Source organism: Podarcis melisellensis, assembly GCF_964234715.1.
Source record: "Podarcis melisellensis genome assembly, chromosome: 3".
Classification (NCBI taxonomy): domain Eukaryota; kingdom Metazoa; phylum Chordata; class Lepidosauria; order Squamata; family Lacertidae; genus Podarcis; species Podarcis melisellensis.
Window position 1 is genome coordinate 42,134,637 of NC_138530.1, and position 25,933 is coordinate 42,160,569.

Below are 25,933 nucleotides of genomic sequence, written 5' to 3' on the forward strand. Positions count from 1 at the left end.
GTTGTCCAGTTGACCTATAATAGGCAGATAATTCAATGTATGTGCTTGATATAGATTATACATGAAAAGCTGCTTCATGAGAGGGAGACTTACAGTGCAATCATGCCTACTCAGATGCAAGTCCCACTGAGGTCAATGGACCTTATTCTCAAGTCAATGTATAGGTCTGTAGTGTTAAACAAGAGAAGCCAGGGTGAGACACAAAGCACACACACACACACATAAAAACACACTGGCTGCTTCTCTAGATTAAGACTAGTTTACACACTGTACACTGAAAGTACCCCCTCTCAAGTACCCTGGGAACTGTAGTTCATCCCTAACAAAGCTGCAGTTTCTAGCACTATCAACATACTGCAGCTCCCAGTATTATTTTGGAGCGTGTGTGTGTGTGTGCTTGAAATGCGCTTTAATTGTACTTAATTGACATGTCTCACCTGTTGTGGAAGCCTGGTTGGCTGTGACAAGAGTTGGAGCTCTCTCAGTAGCTGCATCCAAAGTGTGGAATGCCTTGCCCCATCAAGTTTACCCTCTTTCAATATCTTCTGCCAGCTAGTATTTTTTTTTAAATTCCAGCAAGCATTTGCTGGGATGATAATTGTTTTTATTCAGAGTTTGTTTCTAATCTGTTCTGAAATACAATGAAATAATATAACATCATCGATAACCTTCACACAGGGCAGTTGGTGTCAGATGGCTTAGAGGGCGTGATTTTTAAGCATGGAACTGCTCTTTGTTCTAAATGTACAACACACATATAGCTCAGAGTTGTCGGTCTGCTGTTGTTTTCTGTCTTCTTGGGTCTCATCTTGATAGATTCATAAATTCACTCCCATCTCCATGGTGCAGCAGCTTATGGAGGAGGATTGACTGTAAGTATACTTGGTAAATTCGTATGTCACACCAACCCACGGTTGTAACAAACCATAGTTTGCAAACCTAATTCAGTTGAAACTATGGTTTGATTTTGGTTTGCTAGCCTGTCAGAAACTATGGTTTTTCAATATAACATCACACTAAATCACAGCATCCTTAACCATAGTTTGGTTTGATGTCTAATTTCTGCCACTGCAATACTTATGTTCACCATTGCTCAAATCTGAAAGTTGAATGGAAACTCCAAGTCCCTCTAATCAAAACATTTTAAATATTTGCCACAAGCAGCATAAGATGTTGAAAAATGAGGTTCTACTTTCTTAAAGCAATCTATGCAGGTCTATATCATTTTGGCCATTTTTTGTTTTCATTGTGTGTCCCTTTTGTCTTTTCAGGTACTATCACAAGAGATTCACTGGCTATCCAAGATCTAGAAAAGCCTTGATTCCATTCATATTCTAGAGGCCAATTATCTGGACTTTTTGAGCAGCGGGGTGTGTTTTGTGTGTTATTTTACTGTATAACTTTAATTATGAAGTTTATTATTAATGTGTAAATTGCTGATGTGAGTTTCAAAGGGAAAGAAACTTGAATAGTGCTATGTTGCCAGTTATACAGAGTGTTGTTGCTGGATGGAAACAAGTAATCACAGTTCTGTGATTCATCGTCAGAGTTTTTGATTTTTTAAACAACAACAAAAAACAAGTTTTGTCAAGCAGAGTGTCAGTGATTTGCAGAGGCACCTAATGCTTTTATTGTGCACCATTATTCCACTCAAAATGTCTACACACTCACACTGCTTTTATCCCTAGCAATGGTGTTTTTTTTGTTAGTAGGAATTACTGAAGTTTCATCTGGGCCTGTCTGTAGTTGTCACTGCTGTAGCTATACTGAAGACTCTGAAAGAAAATATCTGCTTTTTTTTTACTGGTAATCTTTCTATTCTGCTCCTGTGGTCTTCCCTATAAAGAGCAACAGGTCGTCTATGAAAAAGTAATTCCTGGTTCCAAGGCCTCTTGCTGATAGAGAACAATATTTCATATTTTTCCCCCTCCAGGTGGACTGATTATGATCAAGAATGGGCTGCTATATTCCCAAAACCGTTATGTAATTTAAGTGAATGTGTCATTTCCTTGTAAAACATGGCTTGTTAACTGAATAAGAAATAAAAATTTTGTTCCAAATTTAGCATTTCATTTTACTAAAAGAATAGCCCAGGTAGCCTGTACTAGCAGAGCACTTTTATCATAGCATCTTGTATCATACAATATATGGATTTATTCATAACTTGTTCAATGTTATCTTCTGGTTGTTTCGGATCATGCAGATTGCTTTGCTTTAAATAGGTGGCCAACTTCCGAGAGACTGTGATGTACTTTCAAAATTAAAATCTGGCGGTGATCTACCCCCGTTTTTTAGGGGTTCAGGTCAAAGTTGTTGAGCTTTCTGGGGGGAGGGGAAATGCATCTACCGCGATCTATCAAAACCTCGCAAGGATCGACCAGTAGATTGCGATCAACGTGTTGGACATCCCTGCTAAAGCATCCACTTTTACTTACACTTAAGACAAGAAAAAATAATATGCTCAGCAAAAATAATGTACTTAAATAATAAATGAAACAAGTACAGTGGTACCTCGGGTTACAGACACTTCAGGTTACAGACGCAGCTAACCTGGAAGTAGTACCTCAGGTTAAGAACTTTGCCTCAGGGATGTGAACAGAAATTACACGGTGACAGCGGGAGGCCCCATTAGCTAAAGTGGTATCTCAGGTTAAGAACGGTTTCAGGTTAAGAACGAACCTCCGAAACGAATTAAGTTCGTAACCAGAGGTACCACTCTATTTCAGATCAGGTCCTGCCTGAAAGCTTACAGTATAAGACATATTTTGAAACACATTAGGAAGAAAGGAGGATCAACTGCATGTACTTTACCATTGAGCTATGACCCACTACATTGATGTTCAATTATTGGTGTTGGACCAAGCAATTACTGTACAATGTAAAACTCTTTCCTTGCGTTTTGTATTTCATTACATTCATATCTTATCTCCCCTCCATAGAATTCAAGGTAGAATTTTAGGGAGGCCTGTCACCTAGTGGCAGAGTACGCGTTTTATATGCAGAAGGTCCAGTTGCAGGTAAACGTTTCCGTGCGCTCTGCCTTCCATCATGGTGTTCCATTGCACCAGAAGCGGTTTAGTCATGCTGGCCACATGACCCGGAAAGCTGTCCGTGGACAAATACCGGCTCCCTCGGCCTGAAAGCGAGATGAGCGCTGCACCCCATAGTCTCCTTCGAGTGGACTTAACCGTCCAGGGAAACCCGTGCCTGAAACCTTAGATAGCTGCTGCCAGACATTACTGAGCTAGATGACCCAGTTGTCTTCCTCTGCTCCTATGACGCATACAGAGGTTTCCATCAAGGCACTGAAGATGCAGAGCTGCTTAACTTCAGCACAGCTTTCAGACCACTTTCTGGTGCTTTTTAAAGTACTGCTTTTGAAACAAAGCTTTGAGTTGACAATTCTGTCTTCTGACCATAACATTTTAGGTTGATTCAAACACTGCCTGCACAGAGCAGTCCTGTGAATGGAGCATCATGAAGGAAGCAATATCTGAACCAGCACGCCACAAATTAAAATCCTATTTCCCGGTAGTGATTAGTTCCATAAGATTCTCATACAAATGGCCAGCAGGCAGCAGCAATGCTTAGATCTGTAGATGCCCCAGGTCAAATGTGTCTGTTCCAATGGAATGCATTTCGTACTCCTCAACAGGCTCTTTGTACTTGTGTTTGAGCTTGTAACATAAATGGTGCTGTACCAAAAGACTTTTAATATAAGGGAGGCGTCTATCCGGTGAGTCCTCTCTTTCAGATCACTTGAAATTGTACCTTACAGGCAAGTAGTATAAGCAAACAAATTTGCTGATCTTTCAGGCTCAGCCAAGCTGTCTTCACTCAAATGTGTAGTAGAATGAGATGAGTTGGAATGAGCTTGATGCTGCTAGGAAACTATAGACTCAGAGTCCTGCTAGACTTGAATTCCTGCACAGACATGGATCTGTATTTGAATATATTGTTGCTGTTCCAATGGTCCTTTGAGCTGCAAAATCACTAAGGGACCTGATACAGTACATGTTACTACCCTGCTAGTCTGTATGATACTTGGAGTTATACAGTCAGAATAAACTGATTGCATACCTGCTCTGTTTTATGGATGACAAACAATCTCATGGTACCCATTTCCACTTCTATTTCTATGAATGTTGGAGAGGGAGATAGAACCTAAAAGGCCTCTTTAAGGGTTCCTAACTCAGGTTCATTTTATTTTTGTTACATTTATATGCAGTGTAACTCCCTTTCACCAAAGTCGTCAGGGTGGTATATGTAGTCCTCCTCCTCCTCCTAATATTAAATGGCAAGAACACAAGGAAAATGTACTTCACAGGGACAAAACAACAGCTAAAAGGATCAGACCAAAGGCCTAACTAGTCCAACATCCTATTACCCAACATGGTCATCCAAATGCCTATGGGGAAGCTTCCAATGGGAATATGAAGTCTGGTGAGAAGACCCTAAGTAAAGATCTTATTTTCATCACTAGCTAAAAATATGCGAACTTGAACCTCTTGGAGGAAAGGTGGGATGTGCAATTAATTTATCTGGTTAATTTTCATTGATAGGCTTCTCTTCCATAAATTTGCCTAAGCTTTACTTGAAACTGTGACACTAATGGCTATCACTGGATCTTGTGGTAGTAAATCCCATAAGTTAATTATGCAGAGTACGAGGGAGTAAAATGCCTCTTGGGAGCGATGCTCTAAGTTCCGCTTTCAGTGACTTCAGTCACTTTTCCTAGGCAGCTCATTCTGCCACCAATTAGGTCTGCTTTTTTCCTAGGTTTTGCAATGCCCTCTTCTATTAAATTATTCCTACTCTACTGGAGAACAGTAGAATTCCCATTATGCTGTTTCTGGCTCATTGAGCCTGTAATTACTTTGGTTTTGATGTCAGTAAGCATTTATCACCGATTAAACATTTAATCAGCAGATGAGCACAGCTTTCAAACAAAACATACATGCATTGATTACACATTGCAAAGCACATCTATTATTGATCATCAAGGTTGAATAGCTGCCAATAAGGAAAGTCAACACAAAAATATCATGTGAGCATGCAATTAACAATCCTGCCAGGAAGGCTGAGATGTGTCTGCATTTTTAGGCTAGTGTATTCTCGGTAAAATAGAATCTTACATAGCACTGTTAATTTTTTACAAAATCCCCTGCACTGTACATGTTTTACTCTAAACCATTGTTGACAAGCTTGTACAGGATCTTGCTGAATTAAGGATTTTAAAAAATGACACAAAAGTACCATGATAAGCAAGGCACCCTTCATGTAGGCAAACAAGAGGCATTATCCCAATTCAAGGGGACTTTCCAACCAGGCAAAAGCACTTGAGGAAGGTGTGGAGCAGGGCCAACGCGTGGTGTAGTCTGGGGACTGCATTTGGCCCCAGAGCTTGAGGATTCCCACCCCTGTTGTAAATGGGTTCCTGGTACTTAAAGGTGTATGTTTAATGTATGTATCTTTTAAGCCGCCCAGAATGGCTGGGACAACCCAGTCATATGGGTGGGGTGGTACTACTACTACTACTACTACCACTACTACTACTATTGTTAGATACAGGAGGCGTCATTCATGGACAGCCCTAGGCTATAACATACCTAGTACGACTGCATTTCATAGCAAGATGGGGTGGGTTCTCTCGTCAATAGGATGGCACTTATGCATTTGGTTAACAAAATTTATATACTGAATGATTATAAGAAAACCTAAGCGGTTCATAAAAATATAAAATAGAACATTCTCAGTATAAAAGTTAAAACAGGTATTTAAAAAGATTCAAGAGTAGCTAAAAAGAGATAAGGCATATATAACTTCTACATGTCTGAATTGGCTTGCCTAAACAAAAATGTTATAAGCAGGTGCCAAAAACAATACAGTGGTACCTCGGGTTAAGTACTTAATTCATTCCGGAGGTCTGTACTTAACCTGAAACTGTTCTTAACCTGAAGCACCATTTTAGCTAATGGGGCCTCCTGCTGCTGCCGTGCCACCGGAACACAATTTCTGTACTCATCCTGAAGCAAAGTTCTTAACCTAAAGCACTATTTCTGGGTTAGCAGAGTCTGTAACCTGAAGCGTATGTAACCTGAAGTGTATGTAACCCGAGGTACTATACAGCGGAGGTGCTCGCTTCCAGGGAGTTCCAAAGCAGTAGATGCTGCCACACTAAAAGAGTTAATTCTTTGTTTCTTTAGATTTTTTTTGTTTCTTTAGTTGTCAGTCTCTCCCTGACATGAATGGATTTGGATTCAAACAATGGGCCCAGAGGGGCAGCCTATTGTAATGATAATTTGATTGGATATGTCCTATGTAGAAGACTGATATCACCTCCCTTGAGTTGGCCAATATTCCTCCATCAACCTCCTTCCTTTTATTGCAAAGTAAACCAAACTGAAGCTGTTTTTATATCACACAGGCAATACTGCAGTAGTGTCTCTCAGGCTCTTGTGGCTAGCTAGCATCTTTCCAATAGTCTGGGGGGCTGCAATATTTAACAGGGATTGGCAAAAACTGTGCCTGACTTTGAATGGGTTGAAGGCAGCAATGGATACAACCCATTGCATCTAATACTCCCAAAGCAATCTGTAAATCTGAAACACATACCGGAGGCTAGTTTGTAGACATGGGTCTAATAATGCTCATTAATAATTTTGTTTCTTTGTTTTACATTTCTGCACCACCATTTTACTTGGTGGGCATTCAAGGTGGTTTACAACTCACAAATCAACAAAAGCACACTAAAGTCCCGTTGAAGGAGCTCAGAGTACTCAGTTGTGGTCTCATCCGTGTCAGAAGCTGATACAATATAGTGAGGTCTGTGGAGGAATACTATTATACTGTATAATAAAAAGTGCTCATTACTTATGAATGCATTTCAACAAGGGAACAGTATTTCTCCCCTTTTTCCTTTTGACTTCTGTTTTATGAGCACTAGAAATAGACTTCCCAAATGCCAAAGTACAACACAGGAGAGAAACTTGTTTAAATTAAACATGACATATCATTTTATGGCAAGACCTGTATTAAATTAAAATGGTCATTACCTTTGCCTGAGGAAGTAAATAATGGTATATATTTGAGTTCTAATTGGTTACATAACATGGTTATCCTGGAAGAGTGTAAGGCAAAACATGGGACAAAAGGCTTCCAGATAATGTATTCATGGCTGTCAAACTTACTTTATCCAGAGAGTGCAAAGGCAGCTTTTCTGTTCCACTGTGCACTGCCTAATAAGTGTTTTTTGTTTTACTGAAAAGCATAAAGGTTATGAATGCTGTCAGGAAGCGCATATTGTATCAAGAAAGTGGATTGTAACATTTGGGGGGCAGGCAAGGCCGCACGCACAATTAATACTAGCTCATATCGCCACAGAAGCATAGAGGTTTGTGGCATTCTTTCTTGACACAAAGAGAGGGAGAAGTTTTTCATACATGAAAAACATTGAGCTATCAACAAGGTATTCATTAGGTATCTATGGATGCATGTGTTAGGTTGTAAATGTCTGCCTGTGCTGTAATTCTTATGTTTGTAAAATATTCTGTTATATTAGCATATGAGGCGCTGTGGGTTAAAGCCTCAGCGCCTAGGACTTGCCGATCGAAAGGTCGGCGGTTCGAATCCCTGCGGCGGGGTGCGCTCCCGCTGCTCGGTCCCAGCGCCTGCCAACCTAGCAGTTCGAAAGCACCTCCGGGTGCAAGTAGATAAATAGGGACCGCTTACCAGCGGGAAGGTAAACGGCGTTTCCGTGTGCGGCTCTGGCTCGCCAGAGCAGCGATGTCACGCTGGCCACGTGACCCGGAAGTGTCTCCGGACAGCGCTGGCCCCTGGCCTCTTAAGTGAGATGGGCGCACAACCCCAGAGTCTGTCAAGACTGGCCCGTACGGGCAGGGGTACCTTTACCTTTACTTTATGTTGGCTGAATTAGAGTTTACACTTTAGGCAAGTCTGTTTATGCACTTACTCGAAAGTTGTTGGTTCAAGGAAAAAAATGGTATACCAAAGAAGAATTCCAGGCCAATATCCAAGTTTGGGGCAAATAATCTTTGGTGAGAGAACCCCAGCAAAGATTTAAAATCACAAAATATGCAGCAAAGTAAGACGTGAAAATATAGACTGTTAGACCTTTAAAATATGCCTTTGTAAGTTCTAAAATTTCCCTCTTCCCCTACCATCCGTTTAGTTAAGTTTAAAATGGTTTACATACAAACTCTTCAAAGGTCAGATTCATGTGCTTCAGAAAGTTGCACAGACAGTAAAACTTAGCTTAGTTTCAAAGCAGTGGAAGTTCCTAAATTATTGGTTATAGAAAAACAAGAATGGCTTGTGAGAGCCATGCAACTAAACTGGATGCTCCAGCTTAGCTTCTTCACAGGTTGAGCTTCTCAGGTAACAAAGTCTTGATTACCTAGTCCCTTCCCAAGGCAAGCTAAGCTTGGCAGGACAGCTTACACTATGGTTTTAACCCTTTTGTGCATTAATTAGACCAGGGGTCAGCAACATTTTCCAGCTGTGGGCCAGTCCACTGTCCCTCAGACCATGTGGTGGTGTATTTTGAAAAAAGAAAAAGAAGAAAATGAAAGAATGAATTCCTATACCCCACAAATAACCCAGAGATGCATTTTTTTAAAAAGGACACATTCTACTCATGTAAAAACAGTCTGATTCCCGGACCATCCGCGGGCTAGATTGAGAAGGCGATTGGGCTGCATCCGGCCCCCAGGCCTTAGGTTCTCTGCCCCTGAATTAGACTTAAGCATCTTGTTTATACAAAGCTGGATATCCCACAAAAGTAAATCTCACTTAATTCAGTTAAGCTTATTTCACACATGCAAGATTTGATAAACAAATTGACTGGCAACTCCAAATACAGTGGTACCTCGGGTTAAGTACTTAATTCGTTCCGGAGGTCCGTTCTTAACCTGAAGCTGTTCTTAACCTGAAGCACCACTTTAGCTAATGGGGCCTCCCGCACCGCTGAAGCACAATTTCTGTTCTCATCCTGAAGCAAAGTTCTTAACCCGAGGTACTATTTCTGGGTTAGCGGAGTCTGTAACCTGAACCGTTTGTAACCTGAAGCGTATGTAACCTGAGGTACCACTGTACTAGCTTGCAGTAACAGCTTCCCAACAATATCAAATACTAGCTGGGGTTGAGGGGCAATTTTCATAGGGGCTGCAGCACAAGAGGCAAGCATTCAATATTGCTCCTCCAACCCAGTTCTTGCACCTTCAGAGCTCTTTCGTAAAAGGAAAAAATCAGAAACAAAAAGGCAAATTATGCAATTAATGTAATATGTACCAGTAGCTTGGACCTCATCATTTCCTGGTTTTCATGTGACTGCAACTGCATACAACTCAATACAACCAGACAGTACGGGCTGGCAAAAACTCCAGGTCCTAAGAACAGCACTAATGCCAATTACAATCTTCACTTCTGGAGTGATCATGGACTAACTGAACAGGAAAACATTCACACACCTACCAGTGCTGCCCTTGTAATAGACTTCAGTAGGAAAGTTATTACCAATGGAGATTTCCACTTGCATAGCATGAGAGACATAGGCTTTGAATTGGAGAGTGGGGGAATGGCTAGACATTCTGTACAGGTTGCTATTTTCAAATGGCTTCTGGCAGTCCTTCAGCAGCACCAGAGCAATGCATTTTTATGATTCGAACCCACCCAGAGATAGCTGTGGGCAGGATTACTGCATTGCAGAGTGTTGGACTAGATGACTCCCGGGGTCCTTTGCAACCCTACAGTGCTGTGTAAAGTTGGAAAATGTTTTTGGAAATTGTTTATTAACAAACATAGCCACTGCTGCAACGTTATTAGTACCCCAACAAAAAATTAACAAAAATAGATGTGTAATTGTAAGCAGATGGAAATGCACAACTATGATGCATTCTGTTTGCAGTTGAACACTAAGAAAACATAGTACAATAGGCCAGTGTTTTTCAACCTTTTTTGGGCAAAGGCACACTTGTTTCATGGAAAAAATCATGAGGCACACCACCATTAGAAAATGTTAAAAAATTTAGCTCTGTGCCTATATTGACTATAAAGTAATTCTCTTGAATAAGAATCAAATAAACACAAAGAAAGTATTTTATAATTACTTTATTATGAAATAGTAAGTAAACAGAAATATGAAAAATTATAAAATACTTTATTTTTAAATCTTTTGAATCTTTCAATTTTTCCCACGGCACACCAGGCAAAATCTCGCGGCACACTAGCGTGCCGCGGAACAGTGGTTGAAAAACACTGCAATAGGCATCCATTCTATCACCGGTAATCTTTTTGTGCATTTGTTTTTCATCCCAAATCATGTTTTTCCCCCCATCCAAGTAAAAACTGCAATTGACAGTGGGCCTTTCCTATCTAACAGGGACAGCAATATACAACTCTAGCTACCTTGAATGTGTGAACAAATAAAACTTCACGGCGGCTGGGTTCACAAGAGTCTTGGGAGCTGCTCACCTGACAAAAGATAATGTGAATATAATAATGCCCTAGGAGGACTGACTTGGGAGAAAGCCCTGCGTATGTTAAGATTTTTATTAAAGTTTTATCATAATACGGTAAGACATAGAAAATTAATGGAAATAATAATTTTTAAAAACAGCTACAAAAAAGGGGGAAAAGAAACAGAAAGAAGCCGGAAGAAAGGAAATAGAAGAAAAAGAAAAGGAGAGTAATTCCTATGGTACACAGCTGCCCTTATTGCTAAGTAAACACGCGTCCGATCGTGGCCCACGTGAGCACATGGCCAACGGAAAGGCCACCGCCGCCTTTTAAACCTTCAAGGAAAACCCCCGCCTTCAAGACGCCCGAGACTGTCTCCTCCGCGGCTACGTTCGAAGCGGTGCATGCTGGGCCTTGTAGTTTGGCGAAGGCAGCGCCCGGGTGTTTTCCGCTCCTACTGCTTCGTCAGGCTTCGCAAGGCGAACAATTAAAAGAAACAACAGCAAGAGCTCAAGAATTTGAAAATTCCCGCGGCGGCTGTGATTTGTTCTCGCGAGAGGTCAGCCTTCCTCCTCCCACACCCCCCTCTCTCCTCCTGCTTGCCGGTGAGTGATTGCGGGTGGGGGGGAGGAAGAGGACGACGACGACGACGAGGCGGCTGCTGCTGCGCAGACAGATACCGAGCGAGAGCGCGCGCGGCGGCCGGCGACTGAGCAGGCCCGGCGCAGAGAGCCCGCCTGAGGAGAGGCGCACGTTCGCCGGCCTTCCCCAACCGCTGCGGCGAGTGCGAGAGAGGGAGAGAGATGACGCCTTTCTGACGGGAGGCCGAGCGGCAAGGCGGCGGAGGCGGCGACACCCGCCTGAGCAGCAGGTACCGCCCGCGAAGAGGGAGGCCGGCGGGCGGGTAGGCGGCGGACCAGGCTGGTAGGCCCTGTTTTGGGCCGGGCGGCCTGAGGCGGGCACCCCCAGGCTGCTTATGTAAGCGTCTGCGGGTGGTGCACATGGCTCTGCCGGGCGCTTCAGGCGCCTGCCTTCCCCGGGGAAGCCTCCCTCGCACACGCCCAGCCTCGGAGGCTGACGGGGGCGAGGCCTCTCCTTCGCCCTTTGCCCTCCCGAGCGCGGGGACGCCGAGGCGGCCCGTCGGGCTGGGGAAGGCAAGCAAGGCGGCAACTGCAGGCGGGCGGGGGGGGGGGCGGTGCGGCGTGCTGCTTTCGAGCGCCTTAAGCGAGCGTGGCTGGACGGGGGCGGCGGCCTGAAGGGGCTCTTCCGCCCGACCCCTGCCCGCTGAGGCGAGGCGGCTCCCCGGTTCGTGTTCCGCTCGCGATCCTGTCGCTTTGAACCTGCGCTCTTAAAACTACAACACGGCGAACATGTGACAGTTCGTGACAAACAACTGAAACGGTGGAGGAACAGCCATTTTTCCCCCCTCGAGGGCCATTGCGTAGAGTTATAATTTGCTTTCCGATTCCTGGTTCTGCAGGCTGGGTGGTTTTAATTTGAGGTGAGGGCACGTGGGCAGCCCGATTCTGGGTGCAAAGCGAGACTTGATTGCAAGGAAGCGTGCGTGCCATTGCAAGCCCTAATTACTTGGGAGTAAGTACTATTGGAATAACCTGGGCTTGGTTCTAACTCGGCATCATAGAATCATGATGTTATTGGGCTGGAATGGAGTGGTAGAATCCTGGGTCAGGGTGGATATCGTCTCTCAAGGCTGCAGGTTGGAGATGGCATTTCTGAATGGGGACTAGAGAAAACCATCGTATGTTTTTTTGTTTCTTGAGTCTTAGCTAGTGTGCAAAAGTTGATCATTTTAGAGTTGCATGATAGGATGAGATCTAGATTTGAGAAGTGGCAGATGCTGATGGATCCCATAGATAGACAACCAAATTGTATCAATGGATGGGTATAGGTGACTGGTATCTTGCTTTGAATTCAGTGTGTGATAAGAACTATACAGTACCAGAATGCATTACGCAGAGAACTTCAACCATCTTCATAAACAGTCTTCTCTTGTGAATGTTTGACTACAATGTAGATGTTGTTCAATATTGCCATGAGATCCATGTAATTTTTTAGTGCCTGTCTCTTGGTGTGTTTTAAAAACATGCATGCTGTATTTGGCAGGACTATAGAGAGGTTGAAACAAAAAAAATTCCTTCCAGTAGCACCTTAAAGACCAACTAAGTTAGTTCTTGGTATGAGCTTCAGATAAGTGTGCTGGAACTATAGAGAGGTTGATGTAAAATAATACCCCAAATAATCAGCATACTGGGTCCTTATTTTATTGTTTACTATCCTTGAGTTTACTGTAAAATTGGCTTTCATTGTTTCAGTTCAGACTTAACTCTGGTCTGGTGTAACTGTTGGGTCCTTGGTTGGGTTTATTGTGCATACTTCTAGATATGTTTGCTGCTATAGTGGGAATAATACTACCGGTAATTCTTGGTCCTAACAAAATAAACTGATACAACCTGTGTGTGACCTGGTAGATTCAGTGCCCACTTGGTCTTTTTCCATGCTGGGCAAATACCTCTTTATTTTACTAGGCTTCTTTTTAAAATTGTACTATTCTGCTCATATCTGCTGTACCTTTATTGTGTGTATACAACTAAAATATAACTTGTTAGGTGCCCTGGAAACATTTCTATTTTTTAGAGTAGCCTATTAATCAAGGCTGGCGAATCTGGCCTGCCAAATGTTCCTGAACTACAACTCCCAACATCCTGGACCATTAGACCATTGACTAGAACTGATGGGAGTTGGAGGATAATAATGTCTAGAGGGCCACAAGTTTCCCACTTAAAATTTTAATGTAAAATAAGTATTTCACTTCAACAAAGATATATCCATAACTTCAAATGTTTCATCTGCATCAATCTGAAACAGCTTACTGTGTGTTTCAGTCAAATGTTTCCTTTAAGTTACAAGGTGCGCAACATGTAGAATCCCGTTGTCCTGCAATACTTGGCCAGCTCATTAGCTGGATGAAATTGTGAATCAGTTCAATATGGAGTGAACACTATGACCACCCTACATGAACTTCCTGTATAAATGTGTTCCTCATCCTGCTTGTTTTTCTTCTGTACCAGCACTGCTTATGACTCATTTAGGGAAGTGTAATAACCCAGTGCAAAAGAACCTAAGGTATCTTTAATGACTAGGTCTCCTGTTCTTTTAAAGTTGCAAATAAAAATGATTTATATTGTCAGCCATTCCTGAGTTGAGCTTTCTTATCTCCTAGAAGATGTTGTAGTAAACGTCTTTGAAAGCATGGCAGCTGAAGAGTTTGAGTCTTGCGCAGTGAAAGCAGCAATCCCTCTTGCTGTTCTGGCTCCTGTGATAGCTGTGCAGCCTGCATTCACTCCATAAGATGCACACACATTTCCCCTTACTTTTTAGGAGGGAAAAAGTGAGTCTTATAGAGCAAAAAATACGGTAGTTAGTGTTCATTATATGTTGCGGGGGAAAAGCGAGGGAGATTATTATTATTATTATTATTATTATTATTAAATTTGTATACCACCCTATACTTGTGGGTGTTAGGATCGTTCACAAGATAAAAACACAAAATACATAATCAAAATAAAAGCCAAACCAACCCAATAACCCTTCCCCTCCCCCAAGGGCATTGAATGTCAATCAGGCAAAGGCCTGATTAAGGAGGAGCATTTTTTCCTGGTGCCTAAAGGTGTATAATGAAGGCACCTGGTGAACCTTCCTGGATTGGAGTTGAAGGGTGAAACTGGGGGTGTGATTTTGAAACCTGTAAGATAGTCATCTATTTCTACCCTTAGCTGGCATTGGAATTTATTCTATTTTATCATTTATTAAATACATATGGCTCCGTATCAGTAAATATTCCTTGGGTAGTTTACAATTATGGCAATATTTTTAAAAATACTAATTTTAATCAACAAAAAGCAATAAGATAGCAAATAATTTCCTTTACAGGAGACAGCGTAAGTGGTATGCCACTCAAATTAAAACCATGATAAGCCACAGCAGCTTGAAGTCAATTTTAAAATGCAATTAAGAAGCTTGGTTGAAAAAAAAGGTGTTGACCTTGCATTGAAAAGACCATAGAGAATGTCCCAGCCAGGCTACTTTGGAGAGACTATTCTGTAAAAGGGTACCACTGCCCTCTGCCTGGTAACCACCTACCTCACTTCACTTGGTGGGTACACTTGCATCGGAGCTTGAAGGGGATTTAGGCAGGCATATGCATATCTCAAGTGACCTTGCCTGACGCTGTTTAGGGCTTTATGGATTAAAATCAGCATTGGTAGAACTCTTCCATAATATAATCAAATGTCCAGTCCCAGTAATTTGAACTACCTTCAGTTTCTGTACCATTTTTAAAGGCAGCCCCACACAGAATACAGTGGTACCTTGGGTTAAGTACTTAATTCGTTCCAGAGGTCCGTTCTTAACCTGAAGCACCACTTTAGCTAATGGGGCCTCCCACTGCTGCCGCGCCACCGGAGCACGATTTCTGTTCTCATCCTGAAGCAAAGTTCTTAACCCGACGTACTATTTCTGGGTTAGCGGAGTCTGTAACCTGAAGCATCTGTAATCTGAAGCATATGTAACCCGAGGTACCACTGTACACTGCAGTAGTCTTTCACACAGTGTGATTAGAATCAAAATAGATGTAAAAATATCCTGGGGTGGGGAAGCAGAAAATAGATTTTAATAGAATGGACAGTTAATTTATAGATGCCTCATGGACCCCATTGCAATGTGAATAGAAAAGCAAGCAGCCCTAATGCCACAGATTTCATGATTTTTCTGGGCATTCATCAAATTTAACTCCCTACTGCAACTCTAAAATATTTTGAAACAACTAAGTAGCTGCCAAAGGAGAACAACTTATCCAGAACTGAAGAGTGCCTTAAGTAAAAATAGAAAAATAGTGAACATTTAACTGTTTCAGAAGGTGGTAGCCTGAAGTCAGAAATTTGTGCAAGCCACAAATGAGTGATCCATCAGTCTGCTGGATGGTGGTCTTCAGGATAAAAATCCTACTCTTTAACAATGAATAGCTGTTCAAATGCAAGTCAATCTAAAAATGGAAGGGGAAATCCTGATTTGCTTCCATAAGCAGAGTTAGAGAGGAATAGATCTACATTAGATGTACATTCCTTCCAAGTAGAGATCCTCTAAACATTGGTCATTTAGGGATCCTGTGTAACTGAGAAGGAAGTCCTGCAAAGTTAAGTAGTCTTTATGCTCAAGTAAATGTATATAAAATTAAGTGGTCAAAATTTGCCAGGCACATTTTGCAGATGGGTATAGGCCATTTCGACCAAGTGAAGATGCCCAGGAGCAAGGATGGTGCCTGAAGTCTCCACCTTTGGAGGTGCATGCCTGGGGATCCTTGGATCTTGACTGTTTTCACACACTGTAGAATTATGTTATATTTTGCACAATCAGAATGAATTTCAGGAACCAAAAAGTCATATTAAAAAATTCGACTTTTGAGCTGTCTGGCCCCAAAATGGCAACTAGGTATTCTGTTTTGGCAAGTAACCCTAGTTTAGGGAGCAATTTGGCGCCTAGCTTATATATCTGAGTGTCTAATACTGATAAAATTGTAGCCTTCAGCTGCATCCACACCATACATTGAAAACACATGGCTTTCCCCTAAAAGCCTGGAAACTCTAGTTTACCACTCACAGAGCTACAATTTGTAGTACTCTTGACAAACGACAGATCCCAGGATTCTTTGGGGGAAGCCATGTACTTTAAGGTGTGGGTGTGAATTTACTAACATTTCCCTTTCCCTACAGACTAAAAATATACCATTAATGTGCTGAGAAGGAGAACTACCTATCTAGATAACTCATTTGATTAGTAAACACAGATGTTAAAGAAAATTGAGAGATTAGCTTTTTGTGCTTTCCTGTTAAGGAAAACATGGTAAAGAAAAGTTATTTTTAAAAATCCAATTCTTGTTCCATTTGCCATGTTTAATGCTTGTACTGATGCACTTCACATGCTGTGGAAAAAAGATACAAAACAGTAAAAAAGTGACTGTGGTAATGTTTTCTTTCCTATTGTCCTTGCCATTGGCAACATACTTTCAGAATTTTGTTTTTGAATTAGTTTCTGAATATTTTGGTACATTTTTAATTATCATATCCTTTAGTTGTACAAAGGTATTCCAGGTGTTCCAAAAGCAGCAGGGTGCTTGGCAGGCCTTGGGCTTTAATATTCTCCACTGATTGGTAGCCTTTGTGTAAAGTTCAGATTAATAGTATTTTTCTTAAAATAAACAAGCCTTTGCTATCCATATTGAGTTGTTGTTTTAAAAACTACAAAACAGTATGTATAGACATGTTGATTTATGACACATTGAATGATATTGAATGTCTCCATTTGTACGGCACATTTTTAAAAAAAAACTAAATGGCATGTTGCTCCTATAGATAATATAATGTTAACTAGAAAACAGAGACTTAGAAGAAATGTATCTTGACTTTTGGAAGGAGGAGGAGTAATTGGGCTATGCAGATTTGGCAGTGACTGAAACTTACAACAATGTCCTCCTTAACTTTGGTGGTGGAGAATTGAGGGCATAGACCCCTGGGTCTAATCTGGTAAAGGCAAATGCCCGTTGAGGACATTCTGTAAAATTAGCGGTCACGGTGAGCTCAATGAAACTATTCAGTCTGTTTTCACTAGAGCACATCAGATCCTGCTATGCACCTGTGCCGGAACACTTGCAAAACTTGGCATGTGTAAATAATTCTCTTGTATATCTAATGAGTCTCTAGTCTTAAACTGAGTTTAAAAAGGATACTGAGATTGCAGGTTATATTCACACACAAAACACATATACCATTATAAGTGTGATAAGTCTTTTCACTCGCTGTAAAGGAAATGTTCCTATGTTGCTGGATGGTGCCAGTGCTCACATTCAGGATCTAATTGGCTATAATGTTTGAGGTGCCAGGAAACCTATCTGCTAACCAGGTCTGTTCCTGGCCTAGCAAATGTTGAGTGATGATGCACATTTTGTATGTTTGGACTATGTTTCCATGTTTTGCTCAACTTGCTTATTGCACAACTTGTGACCTTCCAGACCAAAAGCTTTTTAAGAGCTTGAGGAACTCTTTAAAAAAGTTTTATCAAGGTTTGCAAAATTGTGAAACATAATCCCATTTTGTTTTTGAAGAAGCAGCATGCAACAATATATTAAGCAGTTAAAGGTAAAGGTAAAGGTACCCCTGCCCGTACGGGCCAGTCTTGACAGACTCTGGGGTTGTGTGCCCATCTCACTTAAGAGGCCAGGGGCCAGCGCTGTCCGGAGACACTTCCGGGTCACGTGGCCAGCGTGACATCTCTGCTCTGGCGAGCCAGAGCTGCACACGGAAACGCCGTTTACCTTCCCGCTGGTAAGCGGTCCCTATTTATCTACTTGCACCCGGAGGTGCTTTCGAACTGCTAGGTTGGCAGGCGCTGGGACCGAGCAGCGGGAGCGCACCCCGCCGCAGGGATTCGAACCGCGACCTTTCGATCGGCAAGTCCTAGGCGCTGAGGCTTTAACCCACAGCGCCACCTGCGTCCCTATTAAGCAGTTAAAGTGGAACAAATACTAAACAATGAAGTTGCAGAGCTTTCATAGACTAAGAATATTTTAATTGCCAGAAAAAGCAGTTAATAGATTCTGGCAACCAAGTACTGCTGCTCTATAAATATGTGTGCATCCAGATTTAATACCTTTCAGGGGAACAAAAAGGGATATCTAGCCAGCTTTCAGGGCAGGACAAAGAGGGGCTATTAACTTCCACATCTTGAACCTATGTAATACAGATCAGACTCTTCATCAGCTTGAGAGTAGGTTGCCTGTAGAAGATATAATTATAGAGTTGGACTGCACTAAAGTTCTTTTTTGACTTAAGAAAGTTCCTTTGGTAAGACTTTGGCTGAAAAATTGCGAGTCACGAATCCATTGAGCTATCTACTACCTGTCCTTGGAATTGTGTTTGCAAGTGTGTGTAAATACTTCAGGAAGAGTACATCAATAGGATATCTACCCTTTCTAGAAAAATGCAAATAATGACTTACTTTTAAGTGAAGTTGCACTATATAAGTATTTAATATCAGTATGCAACAAATACAATAAAAACCATATAAAACAAAAATCACAGACTAACTGTAGCAGAAATATTTTTTTCTTTAATTGCATAAGCATGGCAGCATAGAGAATTTTTCAGCAAATGCTTAAAAATGAATACAGAAGAGGCCTGCTAAATCTCTATTGGCAGAGTATTCCACAATATTAGACCAATAGCACTGAAAGTCTGTTTCATGTTGTCGTCAGATGAGTCTCAGCAACTCAAGGGACAACCAACAACACTCCTATAGATGCTCTCAGTAATTGAACTAGGATATTATGGCTCAGCTGGTCCCTAATGTACTCTGTACCTAAGTTGCTTATTAATTAATACAAGAATATTAAACCTAGCTTGGCAGCAGATCAGCCAGTTCAGATGTTTTAACAATGGAGTTGCGTGTTGTTGGCTAACTGATCCTATGAATAGCCTAGCAGCCACATTCTGCACAGCCTGAAGGTTCCAGACCAGGCTCAAGCGCAAACACACATAGAGTGCATTACATTAATTTAGTTTTGAACTAAATTAATGGTCTGCAGTGGTCATACTATCCCTGTCCAGGAATGGTCATAACTAGTGAACAGACAAAGCTGGTAGAAGGCACTCCTAACCACAGTAATACACTTAATACTGTATCACAGACCACCAGCAGCCTGGTAACTAGTTCTGTGTCATACCTACCTAGAACTACTAGTAGGAATGCATGAATATTCATTCATCCATTCCAGTACTCATCCATGCATTCATCAGCTGTTCTTTGTTGTGTGGGACATGGGTGGTGCTGTGGTCTAAACCACTTATCCTCTTGGGCAGGGGTCCTCAAACTTTTTAAACGGGGCCAGTTCACTGTCCCTCAGACACTGTTGGGGGCCAGACTATACTGTAGTTGGAAAAAAATATGAACAAATTCCTATGCACACTGCACATATTTTATTTGTAGTGCACAAAACAGGAAAACAATACAATATTTAAAATGAAGAACAATTTTAATCAACATAAACTTATAAATATTTCAATAGGAAGTATGGGCCTGATTTTGGCTAATGAGATGGTCAATATCCAGTTCCATATTTGTCACTGCTAGTCATAGCAAGTGATGCAAGTGTTCACCAGTTAGTCTGGATCTTGTTGGAGATTTCAGCTATTTCATTCAAGAAAAAGTCTGTTCACAGACATAGGTGCTTCCAAAGATGGTTGCAATTTTGAGTGCATGGTTCCTGAGGTTAAGATATGTCTCAGAGGGGAGAGATGCATAGAAATTAGTGAGTCTGCTTGATTTAAATGTGTCTCATTGCGGGTTGTGGGGAATAAATGCGGATGGTGAAAACAACAGACCTTGAGCTTCTGGGAGAAAAAATGTGGGATGGAAATTAAGTAACTGTTCTGTCCCGCTTTGGGGTGTGTGTGTGGATTCGGATGAACCCATACCCATTTCCCCCCCAAAGCCTGTGTCCATGTGGGCTCCTCTTGGATGGCAGGCAGACGTTTACTTGCGAGCAACCTGATGCCGAGGGGGATTCTGGCAAGCAAGCACACCTTGGATCGCAGCCCAGCCCCCAAGCACTTTTCCCAGGACAAAAACTCCCTATGATGATGGCGGCCATCTTTTTCCTTGGATGTGATCCCCAGCGGCCCCAAGGGGGGCTTCCTTGAGAGTAAGCCCCAGAGCCCTGCGTTCCTTGTGAGTGACCTTCTTCCCCCTTCCCCTGTCCTCTGCTCGTAACTCACCATCTGTGTGGAAGCTGCCACAGGCGCAGGAGATGGAGGGCGAGCCTGGCCAGAGGAGGTGGCAGCTGGGGCTGCCGAGCTGGGCTGTAAGGACAACAGCGGCCGGGGCTGGATCAGGCAGTGTGCCACCGCGGAGAGGGCGGCGGACCACAAGGCACAAGCGAACAGCATGGTGGCTGGGGATCGAGGGAGGCGGACGCACGTGGGGAGGGACAGGCCGGATGGCAAGGCAGGGCAGGGCCAGGAGGGGGAAATCCTGACCCGCCTCTTTCCCTCCCGCCTGCTCTGCTTAAAGGCACCGCGGCACAAGCTCTCCAAAGCGTGTTGAGTCTCCTCCTCAGTGGCTTCGCAGCAGGTTCTGCAGTGGATGGGTGTGTCAGATTTAGGACCCTGGCAGGCTGCATGTGGCCCGCGAACCTTAGTTTGAGAACCCCTGCTCTTGGGCTTGCCTATGGAAGGGTTGGCAATCAAATCCATGTGATGGGGTGAGCTTCCGTTGCTCTGTCCCAGCTTCTGCCAACCTAGCAGTTCAAAAGTATATCAATGCAAGTAGATAAATACGTACCAATGTGATGGGACAGTAAACAGTGTTTCCGTGTGCTCTGGCTTCTGTCATGGTGTTCAGTTGCGCCAGAAGCAGTTTAGTCATGCTGGTCACATGATCCAGAAAGCTGTCTTTGAACAAACGCTGGCTCTTTCAGCCTGAAAAGCGAGATGAGCGCCACACCCCATAGTTGCCTTTGACTGGACTTAGCCATCCAGGGGTCCTTTAATTTTTACCTTGCCTTTGTTATGCTTCAATTGGTTCATTTTACACAAGTATATTTCATTTTGTTGTCTGTTGATGTAGAAGTATACATAATCTTTTATGTATATCACAGAGCTTGATGGATGTGCATTTGTAGATATTTACAACTCTTCCCTTCCCTATCTGTTTGACTTCAAAATTAATGACTTTTCAGAGGGGTATCCCTATTTATCAGTTGTAGCAAGAACAAACTCTTGTGACAGCTTAAAGACAGTGAATGAAGTAGCTAATGGGCCATCACAAAGCCACCTATTGCAGCAAGCCTATCCATGTCTGCTCGGCAGTAATTCCAATTGAATTCAATGGGGATTCTCCCCGGAAAGCGGGGGTCAGGCTTGCAGCCCTGCTAACTTGATTTTACAGTTCGGCATAAATTTAGTTCTGGCTCCCCCTCACCCAGACATCAGGGAGTGATAGTTTAGTACCCTGTTGATATTTTGCTCTTTCTTTTTTCGGTTATATGAATTCCTGTGGGTATATTAAACATTTAACAGGCGCTCCAGTACCAGTGTAATGCCCCTTTTATAAACCATTTTTGTAATGCAGCTCTTTATTTCATAAATGCACATTTTATACAGAAATTTGTTCTATGTGTATCTGCTGAAACAGTGCCTAAACTAATGTATGTTTCAGAATGTTCTCAGTAAGCATGATTTTGTTTTACAGCTTGGTATTCTCAGACTGCAACTGAGGAGCAGGCACAAAGTCAGCAATTAACAAAAGAGGTCACTTTTTCATGTGAAAATAACAATAATGAATTATTCCTTCTATCGGTCTTTGAAATTCACAGTAGGAAGCAGATTAAGGCTGCAGTCATAGCTCCACTTACCTGGGGAAAAGCTCCATTGAAGTCAATGGGATTTACTTCTGAGTAGACATGATTTAAAGAATGCAGCTTTCACACAGTCAGTGAACAATATTTTAGAAAAAAAGTGAAGCAACGAGGCCACTGTCAGGATAGCAGTAATTCTATGCCAATGAATATGTAAACAATGTGTATTAAGTGTCTCTTATTTACATACTAAAGTGATGAGAAATCATAGCAAATGTCCTTCCATCTTTTCTCTCTCCCCCCCCCCAGCTTACGTTGTTTCTTGGTGTAACTTTGAAAGTCAAGATGGTATTAAAAAAAAACCCTGTGGTTATAAAAAGAGGTGGGAAACCATCTTAATTGTTGTTCTTGCTCTAGTTTTCCCATCTTTTCCCTCCTCCCAAATCAGTATCAGTAAGGGACGTGAGTGGTGCTGTGGTCTAAACCACTGAGCCTTTTGGGCTTGCCAATCTGAAGGTCGGTGGTTTGAATCCCCACGACGGGGTGAGCTCCCGTTGCTCAATCCCAGCTCCTGTCAACCTAGCAGTTCGAAAGCACACCAAAAAGTGCAAATAGATAAATAGGTACTACTCTGGTGGGAAGGTAAATGGCGTTTCCGTGCCCTGCTCTGGTTTCGCCAGAAGCGGCTTGGTCATGTTGGCCACATGACCCGGAAAAACTGTCTGCGGACAAACAGCAGCTCCCTCGGCTTGTAAAGTGAGATGAGCGCTGCAACCCCAGAGTCGTCTGCAACTGGACTTAACTGTCAGGGGTCCTTTACCTTTTTAAGGTTGTGTGTGCTACCTGTGTGTCTTACACGTTCAGTGTTTGGCATAGGCAATGACATATTGAAGCTGTTGACATTTATTTTAATGAACCTTAGTAATACTAGTGATTAGTAAACTTGATTCTTAGCTACTGATGAATGTTTACAATTTGTGGAAAATGTGTTTGTTACATAAGATATACTTTGGAACCTGGTATAGATCCATTACTATTGACTCTCATCTGTAATCCCTGCAGATTACCATCTTCTAAAGTTAAGGGTGATATCTAATGCTAAGTCAGTTAAATCATTTTATTTCAGTGGGTCTCCTCTGAGTGTGAGTAACATTGGTTATCACCTATGATAACCTTTACTGGTATCCTTTACTTCCTCTAGGCTTTGCTAGAAAATTCTGGTATTTACAGATAAGGATAATTGAAAAGGAGTAAATTACGCAGAAAAAGCAATTATTTTGACTGCAGAATTTGAGTTCCCTTATATCATGAGTATTGTAGTAGCTGTAATAACTTACTGGAACAGTCTGCTTGCTGAATAAACTTCCTATTGTGTCTCTACAGTGAAGCATGCGAGACCTAACAGCTCACGTAACCAGCAGCCTGCTGCAATTTCCAGAAGTGACTATACAAGCTCTTGGGGAAGATGAAATAATGATAGATTCAGTACTTCATGGGAAATTCACTGGAGGTAAAACTTTGAGAATTCATTTCTTATCCATTTGGAACATTAAATGTATGTTATAATGTGTAAATGCATAGTCAGTAATATGATCACTAGAGCAAAGAAGAATGCCCTTAACTGGGGAAAACAAATTGGGTCCATGTAGGGAACAGTTTATCAGAACCCACAATGAAGACACTGAGCAGTTGGTCATCTGTGTGAGTCCAAATGCAGGAACTGAATTTAATGTTGCAGCAGTTCTATCTTCATAGACACTGAAGCTAAATTTTGGCAGGATGGAGTTGCTAATGGTTGTCAGATATTGCCCATTCACAGCAGGGTCATGATGCCCATGAAGAGAGAAATACACTGCTTGGAACAGCAATTTTGTCCTGCTCTGATGCTAGATTTCTAGGTGGTAGCAATGGGCTAAGGGACACTTTTTTACTAGCTTGGGTAGATGCACCGGCTGATTTCCTTTCATATATAACACATGCGACAGTAACTTCTCATTAGTTTCTATAAAATGTCCAATCTTGGCCTGCTCTTGAACATTGGAAGCTTCAGCTAATACAGAGTGCAGCAACCAAACAAACCAAACTCGTGAAGAGGAGAACAAATCACTCCTATACTGGATTATTTGCATTGGTTCATCTTATCTCAACTCAAGGTGACAAGTTTCCTGCAATGCAGGAATCTTTTGCCCAATGTGGGGCTCAAACCCACGAGTCTCGTGCTCTACCGACTGAGATGTTAAATGCAGTAATCTTCAGAAAAATCCATGTTGTACCTCAGAACAGATAAACTGTAGTTAAGGCTGTTCACTGAAGTTTTCAGTATGAAGGGTTTTCATTGACTGAAAGTGTATGCACTTGCCAGGAGTAGATCTAGAATCAGAACTCATTTTCTCCCCTTTAATATTCATTGGCATTGTGTTTCCCATATACCTGAGTCAATATAAGTATGGAACTGAGTTTTTGTGTCCAGGCAAAAGACATTTGTTTCTAAGTTTTTGCTTGTAATTTGGCCCCTTTCTTATTTTTAGTCCCATTGTCCTCTTTAACCTCAGGGCTAGTACAGTGGTCCCTTGGGAAGCAACTGTGCTTGTGTGCAGTGTTGCATATATTTTTGTAAATATGCATGGATGTTTCTCTGCAGAGTGTCCCAACTCTTTGGAAATGCTGTCATAGGTAGTTAGATGGAAACTGGCTAGGTATGCTTGTATTACAGTTTCTTGTGTTTATTCAGGAACATTTTTTTAATGTATCAAAAAACATTTGAAAAGCCATATATATATCGTATCTATATCTATATCTATATATCTATACAAAGATGCTTAATAATAATAATTGTATATACCTTTCATCCGCAGATGCAATGTATGCATTATTTTTCACTATGTTTATTAGGAAAGATACTTTTCTTCTTCAGCCCTTCTTTCCAGATCCTAGGTTTACAATAATGCCTCCACATTTTTCCTGTTACTTATGTATATTTCTTCTGTTTTTTTTCTAGGACGAAGTGGACTGGCCTGCTTGGCTTGTGGGCCTCAGCTTGAGGTAGTAAACTCAGTCACTGGAGAACGGCTGTCTGCATACCATTTTAGTGGAGTGACTGAACAGCCTCCCACTATCCTTGCAGTGAAAGAGTTTTCCTGGCAAAAAAGAACTGGACTACTAATTGGCTTGGAAGAAGCAGAAGGGAGTGTTCTGTGTTTGTATGACCTTGGAATATCAAGAGTTGTCAAAGCAGTTGTTCTTCCTGGAAGGGTACATTCATGGCTTTAAATATAAAAATCAAGACTTTTGCTTTGTTGTATACTTTAGATATTATTTATATTGTATTTCTTGCTGTTGGCATCAAACCAAATTCTCCCCTACATATTAGTGATACCCTTTAAAACTGAAATCCAGGTCTTATCTTCACAGTGATTAGACAAACTCCCCCTTTTCTCAGCAAGTGAAAGGCAGTTTAAGATCCTTTAATAGGATTTGTGAAATCAATTGCATGAGTGTAGTAGTACCAAGGATGAGGGCATTAAGCAGGCCAAGCGCTTAGTGAAACTGGAAATGCAGCTCTTGGTGGAACATAGTTTTGAGGCAGATGGAATAAGAGGAGGCAGGTGCTTTGCAGAAGTAGGGAGGCAAAAATGTTGTTAAAAAGTGTGTGGACACTCCTGGGATCTTTGTATTGATGGGCATTCTCTGCTGTATGTTCTCTTCACAGAAGACAAAAGTGCTTTTGTGTGTGAAGCTAACCATTTGCCACTTTGGCATCTTGAACTTATTTTTCAGTCAGTTGGAAAGAGTTCAGATTTGTTTTGGGTTTATTTTCTGCCGCTCTAACTTTCCGACTACCTATCAATCATATTGAAAACTGGGATGGCACAACTGATAAACACAAAAAAGAGGAAGAAGTTAGTAGAACTGTAGCTTATTTTAAGATCATTGTACTTTGGAAAATTACTTCCTTGTGGTCACATTTTTAACAACAATTCTCATTGAACAAGAGTTATATCACATATCTTAGATGTGAGAAATGTTAAAAAC

The 25,933-nt window shown here is 41.8% G+C and overlaps 2 protein-coding genes across 4 annotated transcripts in view; both read left to right on the forward strand.

The window, feature by feature from the left end:
- SRD5A2 (steroid 5 alpha-reductase 2) overlaps positions 1-2,060 on the forward strand; it is a 25,057-nt gene extending 22,997 nt beyond the window's left edge. The window contains exon 5 of the mRNA XM_081905846.1: positions 1,272-2,060. Coding sequence (XP_081761972.1) covers positions 1,272-1,338 — 67 coding nt within the window. The 3' untranslated portion in view covers positions 1,339-2,060. The remainder of the gene's footprint in view (positions 1-1,271) is intronic.
- Positions 2,061-10,527: 8,467 nt separating this feature from the next.
- AHCTF1 (AT-hook containing transcription factor 1) overlaps positions 10,528-25,933 on the forward strand; it is a 51,424-nt gene continuing 36,018 nt past the window's right edge. Inside the window, exons 1-3 of one of the 3 annotated variants that reach the window (XM_081905775.1) lie at positions 10,528-11,347; positions 23,285-23,411; positions 24,900-25,153. In XM_081905775.1, the coding sequence (XP_081761901.1) occupies positions 23,291-23,411; positions 24,900-25,153 (375 nt within the window). In that variant the 5' untranslated portion in view covers positions 10,528-11,347; positions 23,285-23,290. Of the gene's footprint in view, positions 11,348-11,812; positions 11,978-23,284; positions 23,412-24,899; positions 25,154-25,933 lie in introns of those variants that run through there. The other 2 variants (XM_081905773.1, XM_081905774.1) reach the window with 2 other exon arrangements.